General features: G+C 39.2%; 1 protein-coding gene across 3 annotated transcripts in view; it reads left to right on the forward strand.

Annotated features, from left to right (window-relative positions):
- abcc4 (ATP binding cassette subfamily C member 4 (PEL blood group)) overlaps positions 1-13023 on the forward strand; it is a 96795-nt gene that overhangs the window by 53294 nt on the left and 30478 nt on the right. For all 3 annotated transcript variants that reach the window (XR_009062613.1, XM_057830627.1, XM_057830626.1), the window contains exons 10-16: positions 2863-2952; positions 3029-3220; positions 3384-3478; positions 6939-7025; positions 8316-8412; positions 12163-12363; positions 12435-12572. Coding sequence is in view for 2 of the 3 variants with exons in the window: in XM_057830627.1 (XP_057686610.1) it covers positions 2863-2952; positions 3029-3220; positions 3384-3478; positions 6939-7025; positions 8316-8412; positions 12163-12363; positions 12435-12572 (900 nt within the window). In the remaining variant the exon portion in view is untranslated. The remainder of the gene's footprint in view (positions 1-2862; positions 2953-3028; positions 3221-3383; positions 3479-6938; positions 7026-8315; positions 8413-12162; positions 12364-12434; positions 12573-13023) is intronic.

Genomic DNA, 13023 nt, shown 5'->3' on the forward strand with positions numbered 1-13023 from the left:
TTAGCTACAACTGGATTCATTACCTCATCACTATTCATCCTTCACATTGTCGCTGGAATGTCGTTCAATCCATCTGCATGCGACCGGGAGATCAGGATTTTAAGACACTGTGCACTGGTCCTCATGGGAAATGCAAACTCTGTGAAGTTGGCCCCCCATTAGATGCAAATTTATAGAAAAATTGTCATTCGTTTATGCTAAGTTTGTACTGAAAAATCTTTGTTTGTGCTGCTATCGTTTTTGAGATATTAGCAATTCTTTCATAGGTCAATCCGAGGTCAACCAGCCCCCCATTTTGATTAGAAATAGCTGACAAAGACTGGCATTCGTCTTATGTTTCAGTCCCCTAAGACACGTTTTTAGCCGATTGTCTCATCGTCATGAGAAAATTGTTCGTCTACAAAATCTTTTCGTTATTTTCATCGTTGACGAAAACAACAATGCTGACTAGGGATGGGAATTGATAAGATTTTTACGATTCCGATTCCATTATCGATATTGCTTAACGATTCGATTCTTTATCGATTCCCTTATCGATTCTAAATTTGGACTAATGGACTGTATGCGGTTCTGGGTTCAATATGTTTTATGGTTCATGCGCCTCAGAATGTCGGTTAGAGTGGAGTTGGTCTTTGGCACTTTTAATCCAACTTGGCAACAGGTACAACTATATACAGGCAATGGCACTTGATATGACAATTACTCAATCAGCAGATGAGAGCATACGTGGAAAGATGTTGATGTATTTGTATGTGTGGAAGAAGACTGGAATGTGTGGGTATATGTATGTTTCTGAAAGGAAAGAAAATTTCATCATATTAGTGCTGATGCAATAAACAATGCAAATTGACTGTAAAGCGGTCAATAACACATATATTACTCGTAATATTAAATGACACAAAGGTGGGGGGGCGCGAGCGCACAACTAGACAGCACGCTGCGGACACGTGCAGTCATCTTGGCCATAAAAGTGGTGAAAACTAAGCACTTTACATTCATATGGATGTACAACATCATTTTAAGATGCTAAACTAACACATTCCCTCTTAACACAAATGTGCAACGCGAATATAATGTAAACAATGCCCTCCTCGACGCAGCGAGAACGAGCGGGAGCAACCAGCCGACATAACAGTAAAAAACGGAACGGTCGCGCTGATAACGGCTCTAACTTATCATAAGAACTTTATAGCATGAAGAGGAAATACTTCCATTCGTTCATGGACGCATAGATTATACTTCCTCTAACAGGTGGCCGTCCTTTGCCCGAAATGCGCACCTTACGCCTATTTTCGGTCCCTGAATACGCAGCGCGCATGACGTAGGACAACAACCGGAACTAACTGACTGGTTGCTCTGGGAACGAACGCATACCCATGGAATCTTTCTAACAGGAGTATTAAAATTGCTAATAAAATAGTTAAGGATTATTTTTAGATGTATATATGTTATGTTTTTCTTATAGAGTATTGGACAAGGAATACGATAGACCTATTAATGGACTTTTTGGGAAAAAGACCTCAACCAAGAGAGACAGAATGTGGGGAGAAAAAAAAAATCGCATTGTTTGATTTTTAAATAATTTATTTGCAAATCATGGTCCTGCAATTCAAGGTCCTGGAGACTGGCTAGGCCACTCCAGGACCTTGAAATGCTTCTTACAAAGCCACTCCTCTGTTGCCCTGGCTGTGTGTTTGGGATCATTGTCATTCTGAAAGACCCAGCCACGTCTCAGCTTCAATGCCCTTGCTGATGGAAGGAGATTTTCACTCAAAATCTCTCGATACATTGCCCCATTCATTCTTTCCTTTACACAGATCAGTCGTCCTGGTCCCTTTGCAGAAAAACAGCCCCAAAGCATGATGTTTCCACCTCCATGCTTCACAGTGGGTATGGTGCAATTCAGTATTCTTTTTCCTCCAAACACGAGACCCTTGGTTTCTAGCAAAAAGTTCTATTTTGGTTTCATCTGACCATAACACATTCTCCCAGTCCTCTTCTGGATCATCCAAATGCTCTGTAGCGAACCGCAGACGGGCCTGGACGTGTACTTTTTTCAACAGGGGGACACATCTGGCAATGCAGGATTTGAGTCCCTGGCGGCGCATTGTGTTACTGATAGTAGCCTTTGTTACTGTGGTCCCAGCTCTCTGTAGGTCATTCACTAGGTGCCCCCGTATGGTTCTGGGATTTTTGCTCCCCATTCTTGTTATTATTTTTGACGCCACGGGTTGAAGAGGGAGTTGAAAGTCCGTGTTGCCCAACGACAGCTCCAAAACATCACTGCTCTAGAGGAGATCTGCATGGAGGAATGGGCCAAAATACCAGCAACAGTGTGTGTAAAGCTTGTGAAGAGTTACAGAAAACGTTTGGCCTCCGTTATTGCGTTACTGGGTACATAACAAAGTATTGAGATGAGCTTTTGGTATAGACCAAATACTTATTTTCCACCATGATTTGCAAATAAATTCTTTAAAAATCAAACAATGTGATTTTCTGGGGGTTTTATCCACATTGTGTCTCTCATGGTCGAGGTTTACCCATGTTGACAATTACAGGCCTTTCTAATATTTTCAAGTGGGAGAACTTGCACAATTAGTGGTTGACTAAATACCTATTTGCACCACTGTATGTTGCCGTGCTTGCAGATTCGTAAGTGTGTAACATGCGCAAATTTAAAAACGTAAATCGTGCTAGTTGGAACCGGTAAGAGAATCGTTAGAAAAATTGCCAAATGATTAAATGGAATCTGAACACTCGGAACCGGTTGTCTTTCGGAGCCGGTTCTCGATTCCCATCCCTAATGCTGACGAGACTTTATTTTGTACATGACTTAAGATATTCACGTTACTTCCTCCACAGAATATTGATGCTCCGTGTTTGCAGAATGTCTCACTCAATCTAGTTGAAAAACAGCTTTTGGCTGTGATTGGACCTGTTGGTGCAGGAAAGGTAAAAACATCATATCAAATGATTGATTATAACAGGTTGTGAATTAACGTGAGTCCATTTCTACTGCTTGGCCCAGTCTTCGCTATTGAGCTCCATCTTGGGGGAGCTTCCTGTTGAAAAAGGAGCCATGAAGGTCAAAGGCCAGCTCACCTATGCGGCCCAGCAGCCCTGGGTGTTTCCCGGCACCATTCGTGGCAACATCTTATTTGGAAAAGAAATGGATCTACGCAAGTATGAGAGAGTCCTCAGGGCTTGCGCGCTAAAGCGGGTGAGCGAGTCAGGTGATTGTTGTAGTTCTTCTTTACATGCTAAGACATGTGGAAAGCAGCGTTTTAATTGTTTTCACAACTCTGGAAAAACATTGTTTGTTGGCACATTCTTAATGTGTTCTGAGGATTTGAGATAAAGTATGAATGGCCTCTGTTGTGCAGGACTTGGAGCTGCTCCCAGATGGAGACCTGACGCTGATTGGCGACCGTGGCGCCACACTCAGTGGGGGGCAGAAGGCTCGCATTAATCTAGCAAGGTAGTACACGAAATGAAATGTTGGTTCTTATTAGAGGTCGACCGATATGGGATTTTCAAAATGCCAATGCTAATACTGATATATTAAAAAAAAAAAAATCAGCCGATTGCTGATATCCAGAGCTGATTTTGTAAGCGGATATACTTTTTTTAGGCATAGTGTCTTTGACAGGATTAAAAAAAGTCTTATATAGCATTATTATGTGAATTAAAACCATATTTTGAGACAATTTGACTATATACAACAATTTCGCAAAATGCAGATGACAAGAAATTCGTCTTTTAATCCGCCGTTTAGCCCCTGCCTGTCATTATAGCGCTCTAGCGTCCCCAACAGGAAGACGACGTCGGCAGGGTCATGGTTTCATTTGATTTAGAATTCAGCCCATTCAAGGGGAATTATTCAGAACGAGGAAAATGCGATGAAGACAGCCGCAAAATGTCATTGTTTCAATCTCTCTACTACAATATTTTTACAGGATGTTCTTTTCATCTCCGTATTTTTCCCCAATTGCTAAATAAATGTTATGGTCATGACAAATAACAATCTTGCGTTAAATGAAATATGAAATATTTAAAAATGCATTCATTCAGTACGACATGGCAAAATTACTCCATAATGTTCAAAACTGTCTACTTCTTGCCCGAACGATATTTTATGCCACCGCAGTTAGTCCGGGTTTTGTCATTTCCCTGCCCGGCTTCGTGTTAAAATCTCTGACAAATAAGAAGGAGCCAGGCCATTAATAGAATTGAAAACAAACAGTAAAAGTTTAAAATTAATTCTAAAATTAACTGAAAGCCAGTGGAGCGATGATAGCACGGGGGTAATACTGTATGTTCACGTGTACCGGTGTAATCCTAATGCGAATGCTACGCTAATGCTACAAGTTACATTTAGAGTGAAAGGTTTACTGAGTAAACCGCTTAAAAGGCTCAAGAACCATTGCATGTTCTGTCATGCAACATAAAAAAAACAATACAGTGGTACCTCTACAAACAACGTTACCGCATTGGCCCGAATATAAGGCGGCCCTGATTATAAGGCGACCCCCTCTTTTTCAAGACTCAAGTTTGAAAAAAAGACTTTTTGAACACCAAATTAATTTTTATACAGAAAATAATTACAGTACATCTGAAACAAATGATTATAACAATATATTTGATAGAAAAAGCATGTTATTTTGCCTCATTCAAATTTTAATTTCTGAACATTATAAATACGGTAAATATGTAAACTAAAGTGCAATCACATTCGTAAATGAATGGCTTCTGGTTTTTGAAATGTAAATAGACCAATCTATTGTGATAAAATAACAATTGCAATAACTGCATTAACCATCAAAGTGAAGTCTAACTGTAACTGTAGTCTTGAAACAAATCTGAATATGGGAAAAACATTGCAATAAAACAATGCAAACTGGTTAAACTTGCCATCTAGCGTCGTGAATGGGTATACAATAATGTCTAGACCGCGAATATAAGACGACCCCCTCTTTTTCACTCTTATTTCAATGCAAAAAACACTGTCTTATATCCGGGGCAATACGGTAATTCGTTCCAGGACCTTGTTTGTAAGTCGAAATGGTCGTATGTCGAGCAGGATTTTCTCATAAGAATACATTATAATTCCATTAATTCATTCCACAGCCTGAAAACCTACACTAAATCCTTAATAAATGCTGCTGGTACTATTGCAAATAGCAATTACAAAGAGCAAAACAAATAAATTATGAAAACAAATCAGAATAATAATATAATAATAATAAATATACCTGTAATAATGTAACGAATTGCGTTCCAATGTGGCGGATGTGTTTTCCGTGGTGTACCTGAACGCACCGTGTGGTTGACTTGACAGAGTGAGGGAGGACTTTTTACTTTGTTCAGCTGCTGCGGGCAGTAGGCATGTTGTGTTGCACAAGTTTTGAAATAAATGATTATAAACCTGACGAAGCTGGCGATTTTTTTTTGGCGATGTTATCACAATAATAATTGTCACCTTAACTTATAAAGACTTGCGAACGGAGGCTGGAGGAGGACCGTCGAGATCGTAGCCATTCTACGGCCGTATTGTCGAGCCAGTTCACGGACGTGCACACCACGCTCATATTTTCTATCATTTCCATCTTGGTAAGCCTCACCTTTTTCCTTTTTTTTTTTTGATTGATTGATTGATTGAATTTATTTCAAAAACATGCATCACATTATGGATATACAAGAATACAAACAAAACATAAGATTCGAAAAGGAGGTGGAAGAAGTAAAAACTTATATGAATCCTACCCCTTTGTCCGCTACATACTCATCAGCATGAATCAGACAAAACAAATACAATTCACAACAGTTCAATAATGCCTAAAGAACAATTGTTGGCATCACTCAACATTTTCTCAACATAAATACTATAATTCATTTCTATAATTACCGAAAACAAGATCTTTGTATTTTCTCTTAAAGCTTTTCTTTAGGTCCTCAGTAAGTTTGTTCCACAAGTCCACACCTAAAATTGAAGGACAAAAGCTCTTTTTTGTTGTACGGTGATATCGCTTTTTGAAATTTAACTCCCCTCTCAGATTATACCCTCCTTGTCTATTTGAAAACAAAACTTGTATATTTCCAGGTAATGCGTTTTTCCATGCCTTAAACATGATTATGGCCGTTTTGAATTTGACTAGATCCAGGAATTTTAACTGCTTGGATTCCAAGAACAGTCTATTTGTATGTTTGAGGTATTTAGCCTTGTGCACTATTCTTATTGCCTTTTTTTGAAGTACCACAAGTGACTGTAAATTGCTGGGATATGTATTGCCCCAAACCTCCACACAGTAGCTGAGGTATGGCATTACTAATGAAGAGAACAAGATATGGCGTGCTTTATAATTTAAAAAGGGTTTCGTTTTGTTCAGTAGTCCAACACTTTTTGCCAGTTTTGTTTTTATGTGCTTTATTTGTGACTTCCAATTCACCACCTGCACTATAATCCTTGGAACCCATGTTGATTTCTCTCACAAGAAAATCCGCCGTACGCACGTCTTGCGGGAAAACAAACTGCGGCGCTGTCATAAATCGTCGTATTTCGAGCATTTCGTTGGATGTAGAAACAAATGGCGAGTCAAATTTTACGTCGGATGTCGAAAAGATTTTGTGTCGAAGCGATCGTAGGTCGAGGTACCACTGTATTTACCAAACAGGCAGTGCTGTAGCATGCCTAAAAGCTGCTGCGGGGTCTTTTCAGGGTCCTACCATCAGTCAGCGGCGGCCACAATTGCCCACACAAATGCCTGATTAAAATCATTTTTTTATCGGGTTATTTTTTTGTTAATTGGCTGATTTTTTTTTTTTTTCTCCGTTAATCGACTGATGGTCGATGTTGGAAAAAAGTCCTTATATCAGACAGCCGATAAATCAGTCAACCTCTAGTTCTTGTACTGTGTAATAAAATATTTGTCTGTCTTCAGAGCGGTGTATCAGGATGCTGATATTTACCTCCTGGATGATCCTCTCAGTGCTGTGGATGCCGAAGTTGGGAGGCACCTATTTGAACAGTAAGAAAACAAATTACATCACTTTTCCTGACAAGAGGAAGAGAAAACAGGACAAAAATGTATTCACTGTGAAGATTTGAACATTGGGGATTTATCACTCAAACTGAAGTATTTTAAAAACATTCTTCCAATATGATTATAGCTGTTTTTACATATTACCTCATTCAAGCCATTTTCACCGGAGCAAGGCCCTTCGCTCCCGGCCGTTTTACTGGATTTTGACTGATTTTGCAAGGCCTAAAGAAAATTCTATTCTTCTGCTGTATAAACATGGAACCCACCAAAAGAAAGATTAGACTCTCTTCTTTCAGCAGAAAAAAAGTTAATATCTTTTTCCATTCTTTAGAAATCAGCATTAGAAAATAGCTTGGTTTGACCCAATTTTCCAATTTCTGATGAAAAAACGGAGAAATTGAGCTTTTTTGTGAAAGCATACATTTCAAACATTGACTTTAACACAGCTATTTTTTGCTTTAGTTACATCCCAAACATCTGAATTATGTTTTCCTTTTACAAAATAACTGAAACAACAAGACAAATAGAGCTTTTGATAGCAAAGTAACAATTTATTTACACATAACTAACTGAAAGATGACGCTATTGTGGCCGCCGCGACAGCCGGTTAAACTTTTCCCTCATCGTTGCCTGTCTCAAAAAGATGAATTTTTTGAGTCTCTGCGGGCTCTGCTCACGAGCAGCACGGGCTCAACAGCATCTAGTGGTCCCGGTCGTTCTGCTCGGTCATCCAGCGGCTGGCATCCATTCGGTCGTCTTCCGCCGGCTTTGCGGCTTAGTCTCTCATTGCCGTTGAATAGGGTTGCGGGTCTCACCAAATGCGCTACTGCCCTCCAGTGGCCAGTTTTATTGCTTTAAAATTGATTTTCAGCTTTGTGCTTTGGAGCTCAATTGAATCAGAACCCAGAGATGTCTTTTTTGGGGAAAAAAAACAGCAACAAAAAACCGTAAAAGACCTATAAATACGTCTTTGGGACACTGAAACAATTAAAAATAGAACACATTTAGATGTTTTTGGGAGCAAATGAGTTAAAATTATTGGTAACGTGGAAAGGGAAAACTGATCTAAATGAAGGTAAAACCCAAAAATAAAGATCAAAAAATATGTTGGAAGCAAGACAGGAAGAGGTGCAGTGCTTGTCCTGTCGTGCTGACAATGGCGCTTCCTGCTGCGCTCTTCCTCTTTGATAGCACAGTTGCATAACATCAGAATGCAGACTCAGCCCCAGTAAATATCTCCAGTAACTTATTTTTTGTCACATATTTTCAAACCAGGTGCATCTGTGGTCTATTGAAGAGCAAACCCCGTATCCTGGTCACACACCAACTGCAGTACTTGAAGGGAGCAGACCAAATTGTGGTGCTCAAAGAGGTTTGTGTACTCAAATGTTTTCCACATGCCATGAACCCTTAATTTGGTGCTTGGCTGTCAAACAAAGGACTCATGTTTAGGACATGAAGACTATTTGTGGATAGACAAAAATACAACAACACATCCGTTCATCTTCTCAGCAAAATATTGTGTTCTGGATAATATGAAGCTGGCCGGATGGCTTCAGCCTGAGGCACTTGGCAAACTACAACCAGTATTAATGGCTATTGTGAAGGGCCTCTGCACAGTTGCAGTAAAATTAACAATTTGAACCGCGAAGCTAACTTAAACTGCTGAATCAAAGGTTGAATCAGTATATTTTTGTAGTGTTCGCAGTTAGAGAGTAGTCTCTCACCACCCACTGCAAAGTTTACTTGTTGGAAGCCAAAATGTCAAGTTTCATGACATCAGATCCTGGAAGTATCAGGTTGCTCTTTGAGTTTAGAAGCAGACTGGCCATCATTTCTCCAGCTCTTATTCTTATTACCATACATGCAATGACGCTTTCAGTAGGTAACTGGCATGCGTGAACAATTAGACATCTTACAATCACGTAAACTAGAGTTGTGCATTATAACCTTACAAATGGTAGCAGGATAAAATATAAGACACAACTTTTGTTTATATAATGTTGAGATTAGGGCTGTCAAACGATTAAAATTTTTAATGGAGTTAATTACAGCTTAAAAATTAATTAATCGCAATTAATCGCAATTCAAACCATCTATAAAATATGCCATATTTTTCCGTAAATTATTTATATATTCTGTAAAATAAATTGTTGCAATGGAAAGATAAGACACAAGATGGATATATATATTCAACATACAGTACATAGGGACTGTCGTGGGCATTTCACTCTACTGTCATTTAAATCTGTCTATGCTGTCCTCACTCCGAAGCGTCTACTTTTTCCAAAGCTAGTGAACGACGCCTTAACAATCAGACTTCTTCCTTTTTCATCTGATTTATTAATAAAATGGCCTCAAACCATTGTCCTCTTTAGACCGTAGTAAAACTCCAAAAAAAAAGTACACAAGCATTGCATTAGCAACAACGTTAGCTTAGCACGCTATACAGGTTCACTAAACATAAACAAAAAGCGTCTCATACAAAAAAATATAACATTTCGCTTACTAACATAATATGTTCATTCTTTACAACAACCATGCTTACGGACAAATCTTGTCCAAGGATCATATAAGCACAACATTACCACGTAGGTGTCAGCCCGAGACGTCGTGCAGCCATACTGAACTGGCAAGAAAGCAATAAACCATGTCGCAAAGCGACCACAAGAGTTCGCTGTTAGACAGCACAAAAAACCTTGCTTTAAAACTTACTAAAAGGCAGAATACTGTCTGAGTTGGACATGTGCATTAATTGCGTCAAATATTTTAACGTGATTAATTAAAAAAATTAATTACCGCGCGTTAACGCGATAATTTTGACAGCCCAAGTTGAGATATAAAAGTGCTATTGACTCATTGGCTGCAACTGACCGTGATAGATTGATTTTGTCTGAATAATCGCTGCTGATCTCGCCCAGTCAAAATGAATTTTTTAAACACATATATTATCCATATTTTACTCACTACTACAAGTTTGGGAGTTAAAGTATACTAATTTTAATAAAATTATACAATTGTCATCCAGTTGGTATCTATGGAATCACAGGAGTGCCAACATTTAAAAAATGAAGGAATATACCGTATTGGCCCGAATATAAGACGGTGTTTTTTGCATTGAAATAAGACTAAAAAAGTGGAGCGATGTTCTGTCATGACAGATCTCAGCTACTCTCAAGTTGAACCAGTTTGCATTATTTTATTGCAATGTTTTTCCTTATTCAGATTTGTTTCAAGACTACAGTTACAGTTAGACTTCACTTTGATGGTTAATGCAGTTATTGCAATTTTTGTTTTATCACAATAGATTGGTTTATTTACATTTCAAAAACCAGAAGCCATTCATTTACGAATGTGATTGCACTTTAGTTTACATACTGTACGTCTGATGGGATTCACACATGACTGGGTGCAATTAGACGCACTCAGGTAGAGAAACTATTGGTGCCAGAATTAGCGATCAGGCAGCATAGAATAGGATGTCAACATATCCACACTTACAAGTGATTGACATAATACTGGGTTCATTGCTGATTTGTTTAAACTGCATCCCACCTAATCACATCTCTTTCTGACCATCCCAGCCACTCCCCCCCTTTTTTTTTTTTCCTGTCGGTCATCAGTCCCCCTCCATGACGTCAACTGGACCAATTAGATAATAGCACTACTACACTGCTGGCCAAAAGTATTGTAACCCCTGCAATTCTGTCAGATAATGCTCAATTTCTCCAGAAAATATTGCAATTACAAATGCTTTCGTAGCAATATCTTCATTTATTTTGCTTGCAATGAAAAAAGACAAAAGTGAATGGGGAACATTTTTTTTTAAATCATTATCGTTTTTCAAAACTCCAAAAATGGGCCGGACAAAAGTATTGGCACCCTCAGCCTAATACTTGGTAGCACAACCTTTAGACAAAATAACTGCGAACAGCCGCTTCCGGTATCCATCAGTGAGTTTCATATAATGCTCTGCTGGAATTTTAGACCATTCTTTATTGGCTAACTGCTCCAGGTCTCTGAGATTTGAAGGGTGCCTTCTCCAAACTGCCATTTTCAGATCTCTCCACAGGTGTTCTATGGGATTCAGGTCTGGACTCATTGCTGGCCCCTTTGGAAGTCTCCACTGCTTTCTCTCAAACCATGTTCTAGTGCTTTTTGAAGTGTGTTTTGGGTCACTGTCCTGCTGGAAGACCCGTGACCTCTGGTTAGTCGAGGTTATTCATCCACCATCTGCACAATCTTTCGTTGAAATCTCTCGTCAATTTTTCTTTTCCGTCCCCATCTAGGGAGGTTAGCCACAGTGCCATGGGCTTTACACTTATTGATGACACTGCGCGCGGTAGACACAGGAAGATTCAGGAGTTTGAAGATGGGCTTGTAGCCTTGAGATTGCCCCAGCTTCCTCACAGTTGTGCTTCTCAAGTCCTCAGACAGTTCTTTGGTTGTCTTTCTTTTCTCCATACGCAATTTGGTACACACAAGGACACAGGACAGAGCTTGAGTCAGCTTTAATCCATTTTAACTGGCTGCAAGTGTGATTTAGTTATTGCCACAAACTGTAATGTGACACTGGTAAGTAACAGGTGCCGTTGATTACACAAATTAGAGAAGCATCACATGATTTTTCAAAGGGTCCCAATAGTTTTGTCTGGCCCATTTTTGGGATTATTGTGTAAAATGATAATTATTTAATTTTTTTTTTCAGTCTCGTTTGTGTTTTTTCATTGCAAGCAAAATAAATGAAGATATTCCTACCATAGCGTTTGTAGTCATTTTCTGGGAGAAATTGAGTAACCCCTTCCTGCTCGCGGCTTTCTCCTAATAAACAAAACAATGAATTATCACAAGCAGAGTATATCATACGCCCCTGTGATACATTAAAACTGTTCAGACCAATAGGACACTCAGATTCCCATTCTCAAAAATCTTACATATTGCTCCTTTAATCACATCTTTCCTTTTATAATACAAACATCCTGCAAGTTTGATAATAATCCCTTTATTTGTTCTTGAGTTAGCTTGAACAAAAAAACAGACGGAGACATATGGAAGCGAATGCATAACCTCTGCTTCTTTCTTGTTTCACCGACTGGTAATAAAATACATCTACTTGTTCCAGGGTCACATGGTGGCCAAAGGGACGTACACAGAACTTCAGCGGTCCGGAGTGGATTTCACCTCACTTCTGAAGAAAGACGAGGAGGACGAGTCTCATCAATCCCTCTCAGACGTTTCCTCACGAAGCCGGACTTTATCACAGAACTCTGTTCGATCTCAGACTTCTTCCGTACACTCTATCCAGGATGGAGATCATTTAGCGGTTAGTTTCATGATTGCATTGGTAAAAACAGCTTAGTTGTTGAAACTCTTCAACATCTCCTTCACACCCAGCCTGAACCAATACACACTGTGGCTGAAGAAAGTCGCGCACAGGGATCCATCGGATTGAGTATGTATATGAAGTACATGCAGGCTGGCGCCAGCTTTTTGTTTGTGATGGTCGTGATGCTCCTCAACGTTCTGGCTCAGGTGAGGAAAAACAAAGCTGCCTAGTCACACACGCAGGTTCAGAAATATATACAGTTGGGCAAATAAGTATTTAGTCAACCACTAATTGTGCAAGTTCTCCCACTTGAAAATATTAGAGAGGTCTGTAATTGTAAAAATGGGTCAACCTCAACCATGAGAGACAAAATGTGGAGAAAAAAAACAGAAAATCACATTGTTTGATTTTTAAAGAATTTATTTGCAAATGATGGTGGAAAATAAGTATTTGGTCAATACCAAAAGTTCATCTCAATACTTTATGTACCCTTTGTTGACAATAACGGAGGCCAAACGTTTTCTGTAACTCTTCACAAGCTATTCACTCACTGTTGCTGGTATTTTGGCCCATTCATCCATGCAGATCTCCTCAAGAGCAGTGATGTTTTGGGGCTGTCGTTGGGCAACGCGGACTTTCAACTCCCTCCACAGATTT

Source organism: Corythoichthys intestinalis, chromosome 2 (assembly GCF_030265065.1).
Source record: "Corythoichthys intestinalis isolate RoL2023-P3 chromosome 2, ASM3026506v1, whole genome shotgun sequence".
Lineage (NCBI taxonomy): Eukaryota > Metazoa > Chordata > Actinopteri > Syngnathiformes > Syngnathidae > Corythoichthys > Corythoichthys intestinalis.